The following is a 21,296-nucleotide window of genomic DNA, read 5'->3' on the forward strand; positions in this document are numbered from 1 at the left end:
GGAAGTTTCTTGAAGACCACAAGGATTATGGCCCAAATTTTAGGTTATAGATTGCTTCCAATGCAGCTTCATAAAAGTATTTAACTTGTAGAAAAAATTTCAATAGCTATTTGGCAATCTATAAGAATTTAAAAAATCAAATCCAAATTTGAGTAACTTCTTTGAAATTTCTTATGAAATATATTATCTTTCTAATATATTTCTATTTATTTCTACATACTTAAGCACTACAAGCATTTTTTACAAATTGTATTCTTAAAAAAATATGAGAATTGATGATAATAAAGATAATAAAGACTTTTGTAAAAATAAAAAATAAAAAATAAAAAAATCTTGATTTTGTTGTCTTTCTCCTATTGCTATATTGTCTTTATTCATAAATTAGAAGTGTTAAAAAAAAATAGAATTTAAAAAAAAATCAAAAAAAATCAAAAATATATATAACCAAAAAAATTTTTAGTTGCTTTGGCCCCATTGACATCTATTTTTTTTATTTAGTCAAGATTTTTCCAATTCTAAATCTAAATTCCCTCCCAAAATTACTAAAAATATAAAAATTAAAATATCAATTTTTTTTCGTTAAAAAATTATAGAATTATTTTATATGTGTTTTTTTTCTTTAATTTTCACATTTTTCAAATAAAGTTTTTACATATGTTTTGTTCCTTTGAAAAAAGATATTAAAAGTGAAAACAAAGGCTCAAGCTACAAGCAAATCCCAAATTGCTATTCAAACACCCATTATGCCTATACACACATCCAAAACTGTCCTAAACCTCTCTTCTTCATCCCAGCATGGATCGCAATCTGCTCTTCTTTGTCTTAGTGCAAGTCATGGACAAGGAAGGAGTTTGAGACTTGCACCAGGACAAGAAAGCAGAGATCTAGAACAACTAATCAGAGACCTTGGGTGTGTATAATGTGTGTGTAGCAATCTAGGGTGTGCTTATAACCAAAATCAAAAGCCACATCTTAGGATTTCATAAAATAAAAAATGCAAGGTTTGAAAACTGATTGTATGAAAATGCCAAGTAAATTCAACCTTGAAGACAACTTTTCAAGTTTTAAAAAAAAAATTAAAAATATCTGTAATCAACATCTTTTTAAATTACAATTTTTTTAAAAATAAATTATACATGAAATAAATTTAAAGTTGTAAAAATATTTTCTTAATTGCATCATCTGGAGTCTTTTATCCACTGTAGAATCTTGCTTCTCCAGATATGATGCAAGCAAACTCTTGCAGTATCCCCACACAAGCAAAACTCATTGCAATGTAAATTTGAGAAAGTGCAGTCATTAATACAGCTGCGAAAACAGAACAGAAGAAAAACTGTCATCTGGAGGCAGTTTGCTTGAGACGAATCCTAGACCTAAAGGACTACCACCTTAGACATCGCACTGCAGGTTATCTAGGCTAACGGAAGAATGACTACCTACTTAGTGAATGGCACATCTAAGTACTAGTGTTGGCACGGTTACCAGCCAAAATAAGCGAAATCTCAAGGCCTCGACTGAATGCTTGGTTGAAGACAAGCCGCGTCTGGAAAGTGGAGAAGAAGGGGAACCAAGAAAACAGGGCAATGGGAATGAAGATTATTATGCCCATGAATGCGTCATACATACGGGCAATCTCTCGCACGGAATCCCAAACTCCAATGTACTGCACCAGAGGTTGAAATAAGATGGCAATCTGCACACACCAATGAGAGTAAATCAAAGGATTGACAAAAATTCTTTTTAAGGGTCATGAATTATTAAGACTGTCAACCGTGAGTGATAAGTACAGAAGCCAAGTCATGAATAAGTAAAGAAACTTACAGAGATAAGGCCCCAACCAGTGGGAACAATCCCAAGAGCCAGAGCAAATACATCAGTGATGGATAGAGGAGAGAAAATGATGGCCAAAATCCCCCCCGTAATCAAGCCCAATAAGAGTGCCGCTTGAAACAGGCGCACGGCAAGGTGAAGGGTAGCTCTCTTGGAGGAAGCTTTCTGACTGATGGTGAACACCTACATCCCAAAAGTCCAGCTGTAAATTTTCAATCAAACCCCATGCCCAGTGTCTTAACAAAAGTAGAGAAAATGGACGTGGTTTGGCATGATTGAAATTTTAAACAATTCGTTAATGGCTGCGGAATGCTTAAGATCTCTATTTTCAAACACAAAATATATATATATATATATATGACGCATTTGACGTCTCATCTTCACTCTGATTAGAATAAAGGACAGAAAAGTACCTTGAAAATCAGCACGCACACAAACAGCAATATCCAAGAGTAAACATACACCTGCAATACGAGGAATGTCATAAAACAGGACGTTCAGATTTGTAAAAATAAATTTAATCAAGTTGTCGGCAATATCGGGCAAGCCTTGATCTGCTGAACATCCATTGAGTTTATTCGTATAAAGCATTAGGGGTCAAAAGAAGTCGCGCAAATCTAAATTATCCAGTCGAAAAAAAAGCATGTACTCTCTAGAAGTACATACCAATATGCTGGTGCTTCCTTGGATCACGTCGAGTTGATAAGAGACACCATACTGGAAAAAGAAAAATCGTAAACATAAAATAAATTCCCAAAATTTGCCGCCAGCTGTGCGAAGATGGGCCTGGATAATCAATCACACATTGTATTCAGTTATTCTAATCAGCGGCAAATATACATTTCACCAGTGCTCTGCTATCAAATTCAAAATCATCATAATGAAAATGTACCGACCAAATGGTCAACACCATCAGGGTGTGTAAGCTTTTTGACTACAAACTACGGAATTTGCTTGTGGGCAACTTTTCACCTGCTCTTCAGCCCACCAAGCTTCCCAACTGTTGTCACTCGTGACACCAACACCTCCTTTGTACATTATCCAGTTCGTCCAGTCCTCAAAATCGTCCACGGTTCTGTGTCAGGTTTCAATGTTACGTAGATCAGAATATAGTGATAATGAGACATCCTCTGCAGAACTAAGATTTTGCGCATGGAATCTTTTATAAATATCCTTTCGTTAAAATAATAAATAAATAAAAGACTATTGGAAAAGAAATCAATTCGTGTTCAACAAAAGACAATCTACGTTACAACGCTTACTTTTGCCACTCGAAACCTGATGGATTGAAAATATATGGCGCGTAAAGCCATGAAAGAGCTAAGAACCAGGAACTGAAAGTGAGCAGAATGTATGTGGCTGATGTCCGATTCTGAGCTCCATACGCTAAATAGACAACCAACAGCATGACGATCTCAAACCTGCAAATGAAACAAAAATTATATAAAACTACAACAGCAGAATAAAGTCTTCCGACCGTGAATGTATTCTGTAATTTAAGACAACAACAAAGTAATACCAACTTGTTAAACTGGTACAATATAATCACGAAAGCTGGAGTTTCTTCAGACTTGAACTACAAAAAAAAAAAAATGCTGAATACTGCAACTAAGACATGAGCTCATCTATGATGGAAAATAAAGTACTAAGCAACTTCTACAAAAGTACTGCAAGTCAAATTGGCTGTTACAAAAACACTGAATACTTTAAGTGGAATAAGTAACCAGCAAGTTAAGGTTTTGAATCACTCACGCTTTGGTAAAGTGACTGCGAGAGAACAAGCGATAATTTTCGGCAAAGTTGATATGTCTCACAACGAAACCACGTCCAGTGGAGCGATACTGCATATCAACCATCATTCTCAAATATTATATCATCACATTGTATAGCTACATGATAAATATGGTAATTTTAAGCACGACCAGAAATATTAATAAAGTGAAGCTGATACCTTCGCACCACCGTGAAGTACGATACGCCCAAAATAGTGAGTACGAGTGCCCAAAGAGAACGTGAAAAAGACTGAAGCCAGTTGCAGCTGCATAGTGCAGAAGCTCATGATAGCCTGTAGATAACTATACAAGGTCAATATTTACTCTTAATGTGACCAGCGTTCAATCAAACTCATTCTCTGTTTTCTCAAAACAACATGATGAGCCTAGTCAACCAAAGCAACTAGCACTTCGTACAGAAATTCGTGAGGTATTAATTGAATGATACGCAGAGTTGTTATTACTGATTGTGTAAAGCCAAACAATTTGAATACCTCAGACCCACCTTTAGAAGCCCTTGCTCCAAAACTAGATTCACTATCATAGGAACTGCAGTAAACATCCCGATTTGAAATAAAAATTGAGAAGCTAGAACTGATTGCAGCGCACTATTCCCAAGGATGTCGTTATTGGCTTTCAAAGATGCATCTACACCTGATAGTGCCTGCCAAAGACAGAACATTTTAACAAATTAGCATATTGCAGATTGCATCTGCTTTATTAAGACATAAGAGACAGAAAAAGGTTCCACAAGTTTCAACATAATCAATAATAAACTAAGACCGTTAAAAAACGAAAAACTCGCTTCCAAAGATAACGAAATGACTCACCAAATAAGCTTTCCCGTAAAGAAAAACATAAAGAGTCAAAACTGTCATCTGCGCAACAAACAATAAGCACGTAAGAAATGAGAACTACAAAGCTCCAGTATGGATGTATCCAAAACTTCCACATGCGCAACATCATATGATCTATATGACAAGCTAGGGCATGTTACGAAAAGATTGATAAACATGGTGTAAATAAAGTATACCATGGTGGTGACATAGAAGCCAACGGATGTGAAGAAGAATGAGAGCATGCGAGGGAAATCGAGAAGCTGGCCAAGCCTATAAACATCTCGAGCAAGAACCTGCTCTCCGTTTCCGCTAGCCACTTTGGCCTCAAAGGTAGCTATTTGGTTCAGACCAACATCTCGCCCCTTCCCAACCTAGCAAACGATACCACCAAATACGACCTAGTTGGTACACTGTGATATATTTCTCCTACAAATATTTCATAAAATGAATCGCACATCCAAAAACGCAGCTATATTCACACAATGACACTGAATCTACACAGCTGGGTTCAGATATTTTAACATCCTATAACTCCAACCAAATGATGCTCTTTTATTAGGAGTCGTATGAACATGCATCAGAACACCAACGTTTTCGGACGGGGTAACACCATTGAGAATTCTGTTAATTTATACCACCCTAATTTGAAGTAAACCAACACTGCTTCGAAGTTACTACGGTAAGAAGGCACACCTGAATATATTCATGATGAGTGACATTGCCTTGCCTAAGAGTAGTGTTGAATCCTAATAATTTGACATAAAGTTTGGTTTAGTAACATCATCCAAATCAGCTACATTAAATCAGTTGGACACTCGAAAATTGCAGATTCAATCAAAAAAAAACTTGAACACAAATGAAGCGAACAAGATAAACACCAAGGAAAACATCAATCAGAGGAAAACAAAAAGTACGGGACATAAGTAGACTGTGTAAGGTTTACTAAAAGCACAAGATAACACCTGCGAAGATGTCCTCGCTGAGATTGATACCAGCTGATGCTTTACTTACACCACCAGTAGTGAAATGAAATACTCTGTCGAAGATATCTGGATGGCCATAGTGCATCCTCACCCTGCATTTTGATATCGATCATAAGCTCAGAGCATACAGAAATTAGCGGCTTAGGGTATTGAAAGAATTCCCAATATGTCAGAAATTGGAAGTGTTGAGATAAACCTCAGTACTTCATTTATTCAACTGCTTAATTATATCATTACAGTGAAACAAGATAAAGAAAAACCTACTTCAGAGGTCGAGCCAAGACGCGCTGACCAAGTGTCACAAAACTGCTTTCTTGCATGGACATGAACCACGCCAGCGAAGAAACACTGCAGCAACATAAACAGAGTGCATCTCATCAACGTACACTGAGGAAAGAAAATCTGCAACATCTCTGTAGAATCTACCACGTTTGCAACCATTTGAATGTACAATACTGAACATTATTAGCTTACAGACTAGACAAATTTGACTAATGCCAGCATATCCTATCCATAAAATTTGGTAGGATAACTTGACATCGACCCAGTACATACCTTCCTGTGAAGACATGCTCACGAACACCAAGAATAGTAGGACGATTTCGTCCGTGAATCTGATCGAACTCCTCTAGCAAGTTCCGCACCTTGAAAGCCTCTTCAAGGTAGTTATCCTACAAACCATGATGAATGAACTTATAAGCATAATAAAGCGGACTTTCGCAAAATAAAGAAAGCAGAGGAAAATGACGTGCATAGATTTTAAAATAATAGCAGCAAAAGAATGATGCTACAGGTCCTTGTCTAAAATAGGAGGAGTTGAGTTTGCATATCCAACATCCTCGAAATGAGAACTTTTGTAGTTATGGTCAGCCTCCATGCACCCTACACTGGAGATATCCGGACAACGTACCGTTCGACTTTATTCTACTGTATCACTAAGCAGATTGGACAGATTATCTGCATAGCACAAAATTCTACTAAGAGGTATAATCAAGAAAATTTATAGTACAGCCCTTAACATAAGTTAAGAAGGACGCATCTAGAACAATCCGGAGGAGAGGAATGAGGAAAAAAGAAAAGAAGCGCATGAAACCTGGTTCATATCAATGGTTTGAACTGCATCCCCACGACTAAATATGATAGCATGATTTTGATTTTCTGGTTTTCCTTCTCCGAGTTTAAACGGCCCAGGGAGCTTGACTGAGTATATGATCTGCGACCAAGATTATGCACACTTTGAGAAACACTTCAGGTTATGTATACCTCATCATTAAAGATTCCGAACATTAGGATCTCAGATAAAATACTGGCTGAATTTAAGAGCCACTTTCTGAGCCATGTAAATGCATGTAACGGTATGGATGTGCTTCAATTTAACATCAGAAAATCAGTCATGCAATACTGAAGCCAAAGGCGGATCTGAGATCAAAGAAACAAAATGAAGATGACCTGGTCTTTTCCTTTATCCATCTTGTCAACTTTCACCAGCTTTGAATAGTACGTGGTTTCTTTTGCACCCGACTCTATAGTGACTTCATCCACGTATGCAACTCGCAAGGATTCATTTCTGTTGGCAAGACCACAGGAAGTTAAAGTCCGAATATAATAGACTGTAGGATATCCATCAAGACCAGCATGAAGAACCTTGCAAGGACTCACCACATACCTCTTAATGATGGGGTTGAAAGTTCACACAAACACTAATAATGTTAATGAATTCTTCAAGTTTTTGATGAAATTTGAATCAAAGTGTTGATGCAGCGACTCAATTTACATTATTTGTTCTTTAAAGTGAGTAAATAAAACGCTGTCTTACATAGCCCAGTTTGATACTTACTGTTGCATTAGATAGAGTATGTCCGCTGCTTGAGGCTTCCCTGTCTTCTTCTGATCACCATATATCTGACAAGAAACTAGGTATACAAATTTAAGCTCTGCTTGGGCTTTAGGAGATCGCTGCAGTGAACCACGTCGAAACGATGAAGAAGACCCTCCACTTTCAAGATCTGTTCACTCAGAATGATCAGGTAATAAGTATCTAAATTGATGCCAACTGGATTTGCAGAAGGTGAGATAGGTTCAAAGCAAGGATTTGTAGAACGCAAGATAGTTCAAAGCAAAGAACTTAACCTGAAGAACAGCCCTTGTCTTGCGCTGATTGTAGTTCTAAAGCCTTTTTGTAGTACATCATGCCTCTAACTACATAACACCCCACCAACCCTCAAAGTGGACGAGTCAGCTCTAAACTGTAAGCAATGGACCTATGCAGATACCACAATCTAAAGAACAATCTACATGAAACAAAATCCAGTAATCAGTAGCAGTATCAAAATGGTAGACAAAATCATCAATGGAAGAGTAAATAGTCAGAGCACGATGCCGGTTCACAAAGCACATTACAAAAAATGTTGTTACATTTCTTTACAAGCTGTAAATACTTGGCAATAACAAGAAATCTCACATTGAAGGTGTTCAATACCTGTTCTAGCTAATGTTTGGCCACGATATGAAGCCCAAAGTCGCAATTCAAGTTTGGTCTCTTCTTTCATGTATGTCGGATTCCAGACCTGTCGCTCGAACTCCTTTTCAGTTACTTTTAGCCTTTCAAGGAAATTTTTGAATTCGTCTGCCCAAATACAATTGAAAGTATCCAATCAACATCACAACAGAACCACAGCCAACAACATAGAGAAGCTGATGTCATACACAAAAGTAGTGAAAGCAAATTATAGAGTACATTTTGTGAATACAAATCAAAACAACCTGCAGGACCTTCTATTTGTAATCTGTGGCATACAATGTATCTCAACACCACAAGACAAGAATGATACAGAAATTCGGCTATTCTCTATATAAAATGAAATGTTTCCAGATTAAAATAATGCAGCTGGCCTGTCATGAGTACATACAGCATGAAAAATTTAAGCATCTAAGATTTCAAAGGAGATCAATGTCCCATTATAAATAAAATATAATATGAAAAATTCAATTAAGTTAAATTAAATTAAACGTAACGACAATATGTGCACCAATGACACCAGAGCAAGCGAAAATCAAAACCATCTTAGAAATTGAAGTCAATGAAAGAGAAAAACCGGAAAAGAGTATTACCAGGGTAAATCTTTCGAAGGTAAAACAAAATAGTAATGCCATCCTCATTCTCTCTGTCAAGCTCTTTGATATCATCCTTCTTCAACTTGTCCTTCTTAGCGCCCTTCTTTTTGAGGTCGTACATTACGTCTTCGGAATAGTAAGGTGTGAACACGCTGCAAGCATCACCCCAAAATATAAATACTTAGTTCGTCTGCATCAATAACTACGACGTGATCGGATTAGGTAAACTTTTAAACGAAACGTGAGGGATATATATTAAATGCAGGAACACTTACATACCAGAAAGAGAACATTTCAGAGACAGGCCGAGCTTTAGGCATGTGCATGAACAAAGAGTTAGTGAAGAACTCTAGGCGGCGTCTAGCCTCCAAATTTTTAGGAATGGATTCTGTATTATAGGTCTTTTGTTTCCCATCCGCTTCGTCCTTGAATTTATGGACTTTCAAAATATTGTGAAGTCGAGTCGCTCGTTTTTGCTGCGGTTCATAATAACTGAAGATTATACATTGATCCGATTCCAGACATTCAAAATTTTCAAAATTTCAAATTGATTCACCAGCATAACATTTGCGAATTCTATCTTTCTAGGACATAAAAACGGTCTACATTTCTTTATCATATTGACAAGGCATACTAAAAAGATTCAATAGATTGAAAAACCTTAGAACAAAATGAAAAGCACTATACCCATCCTTCGTTAGGCCAGAGCAAATCACTGAAAAGTTGCTCCTCTTGGATAAACTTCTGGTAAAGTACCCAGTTGCGGAGTCTATCACTGCAACCATACAACAGAAAATGATGAGAAAAAAACGGTTTCTCTAATTCTCAGCACCATTGACATGGGTGACAGCAGAATTACTGAAAAGAGTAGAAAAAATGATCTAAAGAATAAGACTTCTGAGATCAAGGGATACGTTGAATTAATTGGTGCTTCTACCTGGATTCACGACCCAGCAGATCATTCATGACAACTTTGGAAACCCTGTTCAACTCCGTTATCGCCTTCTTCCGAACTGCTGGGTTTTCTTCTTGACCCTACAATCATTTACAATTAGACGAAAACCGGTCAAGAAATGAACATATCAGTCAAACGCAAAACAAAGTCAGCTTACCCACACTAGAATCTAAGTAAAAAGGAGAGAAAGTCCTCATATCTAGTAGCATGTTTCTTTCTAGCATGCTCAATTAACACCTGATAGCTTCTGAAAAGTTATATGCCAGTGGATAGTGAGAAAACCTTAAATATAGCCACCATGAGTATTACATACCAAATAATAAGTCAAATCTCTGATAATATCCACCACTTCCCGTAGCTTGTGCAACTTGTAGAGACCCACGAACGCCATGTCCGCAACTCTGCCTCTAACATCTCCAAAAATATCAATAATCCTGAATCAACCACATGAGTTACAGATCAGAACTTACACCCTCCTGATACGTTCTGGTAATGGATTCCCATAAATAAAATTAAGTAAGCATAGAGAATAAATTTGTAGTTCCAGCTTAAGTTGAATTCAAGTGTGAGCCAAAAATTGATCACGTGTACATGTAAACAAAAACATTCGGAGAAGGACAACAAATAGAGAGACAAAGCTTATCTGATCAGAATCTTAGCAATCAAACATGTGTTTTCCGAGAGGGTAAGTAATGGTGATACTTGCGATCAAAATATTTAATTTGAGTGTTGCCCTGTACTTTACAGTATATCAATAAAGCTCTTCAAAATGGATGCCCTGTTACAAAAGCTTACCATCGTTGTGCATTAATATTATTTGCGAACATAGACAGCAACAGCTGTTCTATTGTCTGAAAGCTCTCCTGAATAGCAAATTTCATATATTCATCAACTGTCACCTTCTCCCAGATATCTTGTTGATCGTCATGCTTATTCTCTGCTGCAAGATCAACTGCAATATGCACCTGTTTCAAAACAAGTACATGGATGTCAAACTTCCGGCCTGCACAAATCTACATCAAACCTCTTCACAATTATGCAATTAGATCAAGCAGGCCGATACAGACACAGTTGCAAGAACATGATCGCAGATTGAGCAGAGAACATGACCAAGCTATACGAAGAAGCTATGTAAGACTTCTCATAACTTGTGTTTGTCCACAATTAAAACCAGGAAAACATGGAACATTAGAATGAAATGGGTGAGGCAACAAAGTACTCAAACAAACTGTAAACAAGTCACAGTTTTGATACCTTATTAGCGAGAAGAAAAAGCGGCCAGCAGATCGCAGTGTCCTGTTTACCATTAGGATAAGTGTTACTATTTGGTGGCATTTCCAGCATGTCGCATTCCCTGTAAAAAGAAACGGAGGAAATTGATCAAAACAGTAAAGAGATTTCAATTTGTAGTATCGATGAAATCCTTCACAACTATACAAACAACAAAGGTTACAGTAAACAAAGAGAACATCCCTTATTATGTTTGAATTGTACTAGGATTACAATTTATCTGTTCATTGTCACAAAACTTGATTACGAATAGTTGACGGCACATGAGAAATGTACATATTCAAAGTACCTGTTGTCCAAAAGGTCTTCCTCTCGAAGACAATTGATGACAGCATTCCATATAGGAAGGAACCTTCTAGCATCATCTTTGTTCTGAATAGCCTGAAGTATTGTTCACATTAAGGGACATTCAAGGTTGAGATACAATGCACTAGATATCGCCCAAGAAGCCCAACACACGTAAAGGAGACGCTAAGTGTACTCCATGGACACCCCACTATTTGGTACCATTAGTTGTATCTTCTAAAATCACGGCTGAATTATAGAGTTTGAGATAGCATCACATGTCTTGCCCTGAATTATCGACAAGACCATTAACAAAGTTTGCTTTAATTCTGACACAAATGGACCGCAGTTAAAGATAGATACTCTGAAAAATAAATCTTCCAGTGATTCTGAGATGAAAAAAGTCTGCCATGCTAGAGCAGTTATTTACTTCAAACGGTCAAACTACTCATGGATGGTGAAAGATTTCACAACAGCTACTCACTCTGACTAGATGCAAGGTAGCATACGAAAAGAAAATTACCTTTTTCTCATCAGCCGCTAGGTCTTCTCGAGCAGGTGTTAAACTTGATCTGTGAACACAAGAGTCCAAGAGCTTAGGACCGGCTCATATCACAGAGCTTACTTAAACATGACATAAAAAGCTCTGGTGTTCATTAATGCTAATTCTAACCAAGACATCGAACTTTTAATAAGGACCGAAACAAAGTCACTAATTATAAATTAATCTGAACATGAATCACAAACAGGTAATCAAATACAAGAAAAAAAGTTGATGCAAATCGCGGGTTTACTGAGCAGGTCATTACAGACGGTTTTGATAACGATGAACTAAGCACATGGTACGCAGTTCAGTTATAAATATGCTGTAAGGAAGATTGTGAACCCACCTATTAGTCTCCATTTGTTTCGCAAATGCTTCAGGGCAATCAAGGAATCGCTTCCTCAGCATCTCTAATGATCGAATCTGGCAAGCCAAAAGCGAGAGGATGAGGGTCAAACTGACTTCATTGTAATGAGCGCATGAATACAGTGAAGTATAAGCATTCGGTAGACAAAATAAAAACACAAAGCGACAAAACATAATGCCTTAAAGAGCAGCAGCCCGAATTTGACAGGACTTCCTAAGCTACATGTGGAGTGATAAGAGCCTCAGGGTAATTGGAAACATAAGAAGTCGAACTTGCAGTCTCAATCATCAAAGGGACCAAGGAGAAACTCAGTTCATTTGCAAGGTCATCAAATAATATGGTTATAAGTTTGGAGCGTCTGAAAGTAAAAGCTTCTGATTTGTGAATACTTGTTGCCACTCAGTCCTTCTCCAACCACTATGCCCATTACATACATGTACAGGAATCGTAACAATAAGTCGTGACTCGCATAAAAGACTCACCTCGCCGAGTTTGTCTCTTGCACCTCCCAAACCTCCTACCAATGCCGATGCTACAGTGTACCACACTTGCAAATCCAAGACATATATCTGAAAATTCCAAAAGCAATAAGCAAGGCAATCTGAACATAACTATCATCTTACGCATAAGAATACCAGACACCCTCCAATGTGAAGACAATAAATAGCAAATATCAAGGTAAGATGCTGTGACCCTGGCTAAAGATGATGTCAAATCATTAACTGAGAGGCAAAACTCTAAATAATGCTTACAACAATTTTCTGTGACGACACCAGGTTTCATGAATTGGCATAGAGATGTACACATTAACACACCCACAGTTTCAAATGCTCTTAACAAGAAACAGCAGAAAAGGTAGCTGGCTGTCCTATGATGGCGCAAATGAAGTATGACGTACCATGACAACTGGCGCCCAAAGTGACACAAGTGTAAAGATATTTTTGTTGCCTGCAAGCCCATGACGGTTAAAAAGTTAACTCAATTCACTTAGTGAACCTGGAATTAAAGACATGTCAAGCAATTTAAAAGGAAGAAGAAATCGTAGTAGAATTTAGACTCAAGGAAACACACGCACCCTGTGAGACAAAGCTATGCCACCTGTACGTAATATTCTCAAATCCAATAATGAGTCTTGTGGGTTCCACCATGGGCATAAGCTGCAGCAAATGGATCCTTAAGAAAATCAGTTTTTGAGGTTTTACTTGATTACGAACCATGCAATTCATCATGAATAAAGACACGAAGATATATCCAGGTTAATTATGCAAAAACTACACACACACAGATATATCTAGATATATATATATATATATATATATATATATAGACGCGATGGTTTTAACAGACAGACAGAGCTGCAAAAGGTGAAATGGTACCAACCTGAAAATGCATGGTGAAGGCAAACTTGCAAGCTAGGACAACGCCCCAGAAGAATGAGTACCTAGATCAGTTTACAAAAAAAATCCGCCATTATTCTCCATCAAAACATCGTCCTTACTCTAGTTTGCAAATATGTCAAATTCAGAAATCGCATGGCATCCATAAGCACAATGTGAAATGGCAACTGATATTAATCAAAAATAGGTCGTATTTAAGCAGGCATGCTTACTTCACATAATCTTTTGTTCTCTCATACATGCCGCGCCCAACATAATATCGTTCCTGGTAAACAGACAGACCCAATTGCTAATCAAAAACGTCATGAACTTCACATCCGCAAAACACCCGAAGATTAGAGAGCCGTTAACATATATGCTTTACACATAGAACAAAAATCATCAGATTATATGACTCTCGGGCATGTCAAACTGATGACGTTATAGACTCTCGGGCATCCTTGCAGTTGCAAGCTAGCACTAACCATCAACGGCGACATCAGCTCCTGATCAGGAGTGTGCACACAATCTCATAAGTGTGGTACCAACGAAGCCAATATTTGTACCCTACTCTACGCCAGTTTATTTGCATATGCATGCAGCTTCGACAACAGCCAGTCATGAAGACTTCAATAAAGAAAGGATCAAGTAGCCATTCCAGAAGATAAAAATATAACTGGCTTCAAAGTATAACACCGATATATGTACCTCTTTCATCCACGTCAGGAATTGACACAATCTGACATTTGAGCAACGGTCAACTTGCTTTCGTAAAAATGGCAGCCGCAAGACAAACGTGAAAAAAACTTGAGCTCCAGCATAACTTCCCAGTACTATACAGTAAAGTCGAAACCAAGGAGTGGAAGGGGTATCTCTAGCTTCCTCTTGTAGAGTTTTCCTGCGATTGATGAACAAATCAGTATCGTGGTCCGCAAAGAGGTTCTTGATCTCTTGGTATCGGTGCCACCCTGCCTACTATCTGCATTCATTCTACACGCTGGGGGTTTGATAATCATACGCCAATTTTGAATCACATGCATAATCCCACAATGAGCACAATAAAAGTAAACATATTATAACAAAAAAGTATTAAGATGCTTACACGTAAAGGTACACAATACCACCGGATAGGCCTAGTAACCAGACCAATCGTACAAACATACGTAAGACAATCGGCTTGCGAGTATTCCTTATAGCTCCCCACATGAATGCAAAATCCAAAATTGCTGAACATCAAACAATAACTTGGATCAGAAAAGTTCCAACCGAGGAACAAAATCATGAAACGGAATAAATCGTGCGGTATTCAAAAGCTAAAACTTGAACTGGTAACCAAGACATCTAAACAAAACCAATGACGAAATATCATGCGAGGATGTAAAATTATTAATCTCCGATTACAGCCTTAAAAGCATCGTGACTAATTGACTTCCAGGCAGACGCTCCAAATACATTCTAACCGGCAATCTTACTGCTTTAAAATAAACGAAAGAAAAGTACACAATATGCTCCCGCATCTCATCTCAACATAGAAACATTTGATATGAGAAAAACTCACATTTTAAAAGCTTCATAATCGCAAATGTGGGTCCAACACTCAACATGAATTTGACTGTTCGAAGACGTAGATTTAAACGTCCATTTTCGCTGCAAAATGCCCATACTGCCAACACCTAAAAATCCAGATAGGAAATGGGAGATTAGCAATTAAGTACGAAGGAATCAACTAAGACAAAATTCGTGATAATGATCATCAGAGAATGTTGTTTCATTGACTACACGAGAAAGACATGTTCACTGACGATGTCAAACACTAAAAACCTGGTCCCGAGAAAATCAAACAACAATTGAGAGATGGGACACATCACTACGAATATTCTCGTCCAGATAAGAGATCTACCTGAAGCATGCAAACCAAGAAAACCCAAAGCCGGTGAAAGCTGTGGTATAAATGGAGACTAGAGCGGTGCTCCACAAAGTTTATCTTTCCAACTCTACGCTCCCTCCTGGAGTTGTTGGCTTCTAATAATGGCATTGTATCTTCTCGTGAAGATGGCTGGAAACAAATCATCAACAAAAATGAGACTGATCTTCAGAAATCGCTCCTCAACATTTGTTTACTTAAGTTGATCGACGTTGCCAGACTAATTGTGCAGCCGTGCAAGAGTGAATTTTTTTAATTCCGTGCAACACAAAAACATCATACATGCTCAAATTAGAAGATAGTCTATTAGATACAGCATTATTACTAACCTTTCCATCACCCTTCTTCCTTGGCTTCGTGAAGAAACCTGACTCTAAACGCCATGGCCAGTGAAGATCAAAGCAAGATGACTGCCTGCACTCACGAAACTCATATACTGTATAACGAACACTTAATAAGATCAGGCCATCTGCATCGGCCAAAGTGTTAAAAGCACACTTCTCTCGGCACAGAAGTGAAACTAGAAATCAAAACCATATTGTTCCTTCGAGCAGAGAGAACGGCTTAGTTTACCAGAAATACTCATTAAAATCATCATAATTTCGCCAGCTCGCATGTGGCGCTTTCCCGTGCTCACTATTTTTGGCCTCCTGCGAGATTGCTTCATGTCTGAAAATGCAAGATGGAAGAAACAAAAGACAACTATATACTATGACACTTTGGAACTACATCAACTGACTCAACCAAGCGCAATGAGGTAAACTTCCAAAACTTTGGAACACAACATACTAAGAAACTTACCGCAGCCACAATATTGTAAATCGGCGTGATGATCTGATCCAAGAATAAATAATCGATATTATCTTCATCCACTTTGATTGTTTTGGTCGCTCTCTCGACATTGTTCCGATCCAGCAGCTCAAAACATTCTTTCGCCATCTACAGGATTGTGCCACAATCAGATGAAAATCACAAAAAAATAATATCAACTGAACTTCTGCACAATTATAAGGCAAGCAAACAGCACAAGCGAATATGAAGAAGGTGAAACACTAGTGCACGCCTCATTCGAGAGTAAAGTATGACCATACGGAATAAATTTTGCGAAAAATGAAGTTCAAATAATCATCATTTTCAGTTCCTCCACCAGTGTCTATAATTGATAGGCAAAAGTTGATCTAAAAAGCTCCAGCAGCAACTTGACACAAATCAAAATTTACGCACAAGCTCTCCGTTCAAAGGGTCAAAAAGGACTTAAGCTGAGCTAGAAGGCAAAAGTAAACAACTTACGTGATGAAATATGTAACACAGGCACTCAGGAAGAAAGCGAACATTTGCTGCTTCACCCCAAATCAAGAGATAAAGAGCAGCCAAGAAGAGTCTCTTTTCAGAATTCATCGCTCTGCATTTCAAACATGAATAATCTCAACAAATTTTTAATCCTCAAATGAGGCTTTCACACAACTCTAAAATTCAAGTGATTGAGATTAAGGCAACAAGTGTCCCCATCACATTGAACGACACAAAAACGTGATGCGTTCAAATACCCATGCAGGAAATATAAGACACAAGATGCTTCTGTAGTAGCTGTTCTATACTGCGATCTAACAAGCACAACGAAATTGAAAGTAGTATGAGTTTAGGTGTAACCATCTTGCACAAAATATAGAATCGTGATTTCAGAGAAACAGAAGCGCAAACTCACAGTAGGGTCTGAGGCTTCTCGTTCAAAAAGTTGCACCAGCGGACGTAGTTTGCCAAAATCCGATCGAAAACTTGTTTTACAGCGTTCTCGTCCAACTGAACATATAATGACAGACGTCAGATTGAGTGGATCATTGTCTACAGGTAACTGACTGTCAAAGAAACTTTATAAAATTAAGGATCTCTTATGTAATAGTGCCAAGGGATGTGAAGGAATTTTGGATTGAACGAATAAAAATAAGAACTAATGTACAAAGCCCGTGTACCTTGGCATTGTAAGCCAGTGTAGTTCCTTTAGAGAGAGTACCAACACGAGACTCCGCATTAGCCAAGAGCAGAATGAGATGTTCACGCTGGTTGGATACGTTGTCCTTCTACTCACATAGACAAGAAGAAAGTAAGATAAATATAAATCTTAACATCTATCATCATAATGCAGCGCCAACGTTCAAATAATTTGTAATCCACAACTACATATATTCACCGATACTCTTTTCGAGAAAGTAAATAACAACTTCATTTTAATATCCGACAAGCTTTAACTCCAATGAGTTTGAGTCTCACTTGCCTGATGCAAAAACTACTAGTAGATGAGCAGTAAAAAGAGAAAAACAACGTGAACTAGCTGCAACAAACCTGGAAACAAAAAGCAAAGTGCAAGAAATCGAAGATGTCCAAGACATCCCTGCCGACTGTTTTGGAGTGATCAGGTTCGAACCGTGGGAAATGAGACCATTGAGATGTGTACAGAGCTCTTGTGGCAGCAACCACCTGAAGACAAACCGTACACATTTCTTTCAATGACTACATGCACCGAATTAGGTTTTGATAATTTTTTGTAGTGCAACTAAATGAGCTTCTAGAACTTCTTGACTTAATCAACACAGAAACAACTAAACATAAACACGATATAGAAAGCGGCTTAAGCTCACGCCCTGTCACAATGTAAAACCCATTTGCAACTTCAGGAATAGAGAACGCAACAAACAAACCAGCTACTCACCTCAGGAAAACTTTGGAAAGGATTCGTAACACCAATAGACTCCAAAGGCAGAATATTATAAGGTTTAAACTCCTCCATCTTTTTGGCATCTGCATCCAGTGCTTCTTTCTGCAGACGAAGGCACGCGAAGTTCCAGAAAACCCATTTCAGTGGAATATCCTTCAAAGGAACATCACTTATCTAGTATTTGGGCGTGAATGAGAGGCAAATGAGACAATTAATAGACACATACTTCACACACGATTCGCAGCAGTAAGTGTAGGTGATTTCATCTTACAGCAGGATCGACAATTGAACTGACTTGAGGTTCCACTGCCACCAAGAAGTCAGCCGCATTGTTCAAGATTTTTGAAATTTTGTAGAACTCTCTGCGTTTCTTTGCTCTCCTCGCTTGACTGCAGATTTCAAAACTACAGAAGTCAATTTTGTGCCAGCAACATGGATACACACCTGACACGATGACACCAGATATTACTTCAACAAAGATTAGAAACCGCACGTAATATTAGACGGGACGGAAGAGGGGGGGAACGAAATGTTGAAGACAATTGAATATGTTTAAAAAAAAAGTCGCGCTATGTAAGACAAAATGCTGTAACAGCGACTGGCCGTAATAAGACCCAGAAACAGGCAGACTTTCGAAAAGCAATGAGGATTCCCCACAAACCTTTCAGGATTCTCCTCTAGACCGAAACCTTCTTGAGCCGCCTTCTCCTCAGCATCAAGGCTCTCAATGTCCTCTCTCTCTTTGTACATCCTGTGGTACTCCGTGAGAAGTCTGACATCTTGGCTGCGGTCGATTTGGTGCTTTATACGATTTCGCTGCAACAGTTTCAGGACTCCAACTTTAACATCACCAACTACAAATACATACACTAACATACTTCTTATACTTCATTTGCGAGGCTTGCAAACCCAAATTCCAAAATAAAACTGGAAGTACCAAGGCAACACGAGAATAATGGTAACTGAATATCTCTCTCTCTCTCTCTCTCTCTCTCTCTCGCTGTCTGTCTGTCTCTCTTGTGACACTGTAGTAGACGTGACTCATTGACTTAGGTACACTAGAATTGAATCGTCAGGCGCTTGAATAGACGTCCAGCATCAAATAAGCTGCCGTCTGGTTGAAGAATTCACCCCTTTGCACATTCGAACACTTTCGTGCAAAATAATACTATATGATGAGAAGAGCATATACTGATTTCATTAAAAGACATCGTCGGAATAGAATGTAATACGCTTAAACCAACTTCAACAAGAAACAGAACAGAATGTACCGCAAGAACAGCTTTCAAGGCCGATTTGAACTGCAAAACGCCCCGTCCCTGATTTAAGGGGTCCATTTGTTGAGTAAGATTGTATGCATATTCGAACACTGCCAAACAACCACTCAATGTCATAAACAAGATGACGTTAATCAACCTCTGAAGTCATAAATGCGAGGAATTTATGGACACAGCTTGAGTTGTCCCTGCATAGGTAAAATATTTCAGGTACCACTCTAACGTGAAGAAGCTGACTGATTCTTCCTCCAGGCTCACTTAAGAAGACAATCTCTACATTCCTTACACGTTCTCACTTCTTGACATTCCAGCTAGGATCCTGTGTAGCTTGAATGACCAACTCCATAATCACCAGATGGTGGTTCTCCTAATTGTTCATATCATGATCAATGTACCATCAGAGGCTTCTAAAAGTGGAAATCAAATGCCACAAGGTCATGATTCCATTCAAGGTAAAGTCTAGTTCAAAAATTCGACTCTGCCATTTGTAAGAATTTTCAGACTTGTACTTCAGCTCAGGAGAATAGAATCGAGCTGAATACCTAAAGAATAACTAGAATAAAACCCACTGCTAAAATCCCTCTACGACATACTCTGTTTGATGCAAGAGAAGGTGATTCGCCAAAGACTGCATTCAAAGCCTAAGGAACTACAATTGGTTAATTATCTTGATTTTGAAAAAATCTGAAATTGTTTTCAAAAATGTGTGCTCTTTGATTTGAAACCTTGTCTCTCAACGTTCTTATCCTTGAATCACATCCACACAGGGAAGAAGCATGGTGCAATATCAGTTTAGTATAGATTCACGCACAAATACGGCCGACGTCATCGTCCTCGTCTTGAATCTTTTCTGCAACTTCCATAACAGCAGCAATGTCGGTCTGGGCAGCAAGAGACTGCGGTACAATATACGACTCGGATCTCTCGTAACGCCTTGACGATCTCGATGTCATCCTGCTCTCATCTTCTCCCTCTTCACTGCCACTGTAATCCGGGTCCTCATTCCCCAAAGCCGAACTCACTGCTGCCCCCACCAACTGCTCCCAATTTCGCACCACACGCCTGGGAACCGCACGCCTGGGGGCGACTCGAGCACCGTCTCTGTCCCTCCGAGACCTAAACGACCTCTCTGACGTCTCCATACTCACCACCCTCTTCCCTCTCACCCCAACAGAGTAAGCAAACTAAACCCCCTTCCTCACTGACATTCCGCCAGCCCTCTCCTAAACAAAATCCCAAACTCTCGCCCTCCTCGAGAAATCACCTAATCACGAAATCCCAGTTTCGATCCAGCGCTCCATGTACCCTTCCTCGTCGGTGCTTCACTGAGAATCGACAGCCAAACTCGACCAAAGTAACCAAACTCGACAATCACCAATCAAAAGATACGCAAGCCTCTAACACTCAATCGAGAAGGAGCTTCCACGAGAGGAAAACATTCAAAAACAAAAGGGAAATAGCAGGAGAGGGAAACAGAACAGGTTTCCACCAACCATGTGAGAGAAGGAGAAAGAGAGAGGGCGAGAGAGGAAGAACTTGGAGGCACCTACCTGTGGGGCTGCGGTGCCAGGCGCTGGAAGTCCCACCTGCGACGACAGTGCAGCTGAGTAGTCCCACGTAGCCACCACGACAACGGCAATGCTGAAGCGGTAGAATTCGGGGAAAGGGTCGGAGGCGGGGGCGGGGCCAGAAGCATCCAACTCAAAATTACGATGGGCGGCAGCACTTGCGACGAAGGAAGGAAGGCTTCCCCTCCCTTCCATTCCCTTTGCTTTCTTTCTTTCTTTCTTTCATATGTTTGCAGGGGAACGCAACGACGACGGTTCGTTCCCAGAGAAGAGAGGGAGGATGTGTCCAACCCGTGATCCCCGGGGGGGTCACCCGCTATTCCCTCAGGTTGCTGCTGCTGCTGCCGCAATGCCCAACATTCCCTTCCCTTCATTTATTTCGAGTTGGGAAGGTGAGTTAGTGGGCATAGTCAGCCAAATGCTGTGCTATAGGGGGGCATGGCAGAATAATAATAATAA

General features: G+C 39.0%; 1 protein-coding gene across 1 annotated transcript; it reads right to left on the reverse strand.

Annotated features, from left to right (window-relative positions):
• Positions 1-1,281: 1,281 nt before the first annotated feature.
• Positions 1,282-20,884, reverse strand: LOC112281335 (callose synthase 9). Its single transcript, XM_024517726.3, has 51 exons — positions 20,081-20,884; positions 19,264-19,361; positions 18,654-18,808; positions 18,264-18,381; positions 17,987-18,094; positions 17,620-17,754; positions 17,250-17,357; positions 16,985-17,079; positions 16,570-16,681; positions 16,081-16,218; positions 15,853-15,929; positions 15,609-15,693; positions 15,256-15,411; positions 14,914-15,028; positions 14,458-14,581; positions 14,064-14,253; positions 13,589-13,641; positions 13,360-13,420; positions 13,055-13,136; positions 12,878-12,927; positions 12,462-12,548; positions 11,959-12,035; positions 11,592-11,640; positions 11,073-11,164; positions 10,748-10,847; positions 10,289-10,458; positions 9,807-9,927; positions 9,476-9,573; positions 9,226-9,313; positions 8,818-9,014; positions 8,536-8,690; positions 7,904-8,050; positions 7,555-7,623; positions 7,262-7,430; positions 6,874-6,991; positions 6,518-6,637; positions 5,980-6,095; positions 5,689-5,772; positions 5,404-5,516; positions 5,135-5,187; positions 4,636-4,812; positions 4,433-4,480; positions 4,108-4,266; positions 3,782-3,895; positions 3,583-3,671; positions 3,093-3,251; positions 2,803-2,905; positions 2,497-2,616; positions 2,244-2,294; positions 1,822-2,013; positions 1,282-1,693 (listed from the first exon to the last, which is right to left on the reverse strand). The coding sequence occupies exons 1-51, from the start codon at positions 20,409-20,411 to the stop codon at positions 1,457-1,459; spliced, it is 6,063 nt and encodes a 2,020-aa protein (XP_024373494.1). The 5' UTR covers positions 20,412-20,884; the 3' UTR covers positions 1,282-1,456.
• Positions 20,885-21,296: the final 412 nt, after the last annotated feature.

This window comes from Physcomitrium patens, chromosome 4 (genome assembly GCF_059467195.1).
Source record: "Physcomitrium patens ecotype Gransden chromosome 4, ASM5946719v1, whole genome shotgun sequence".
Taxonomy (NCBI): domain Eukaryota; kingdom Viridiplantae; phylum Streptophyta; class Bryopsida; order Funariales; family Funariaceae; genus Physcomitrium; species Physcomitrium patens.

Excerpts from the sequence above, each read along its gene's own strand:
- LOC112281335 (XM_024517726.3), bottom strand. The coding sequence starts at position 20,411 with ATGGAGACGTCAGAGAGGTCGTTTAGGTCTCGGAGGGACAGAGACGGT. Across the intron at positions 4,267-4,432 it reads TTTACGGGAAAGCTTATTTG|GCACTATCAGGTGTAGATGC; the intron begins GTGAGTCATTTC and ends TGTCTTTGGCAG. Across the intron at positions 2,617-2,802 it reads CTTGGTGGGCTGAAGAGCAG|GCCCATCTTCGCACAGCTGG; the intron begins GTGAAAAGTTGC and ends TTGATTATCCAG.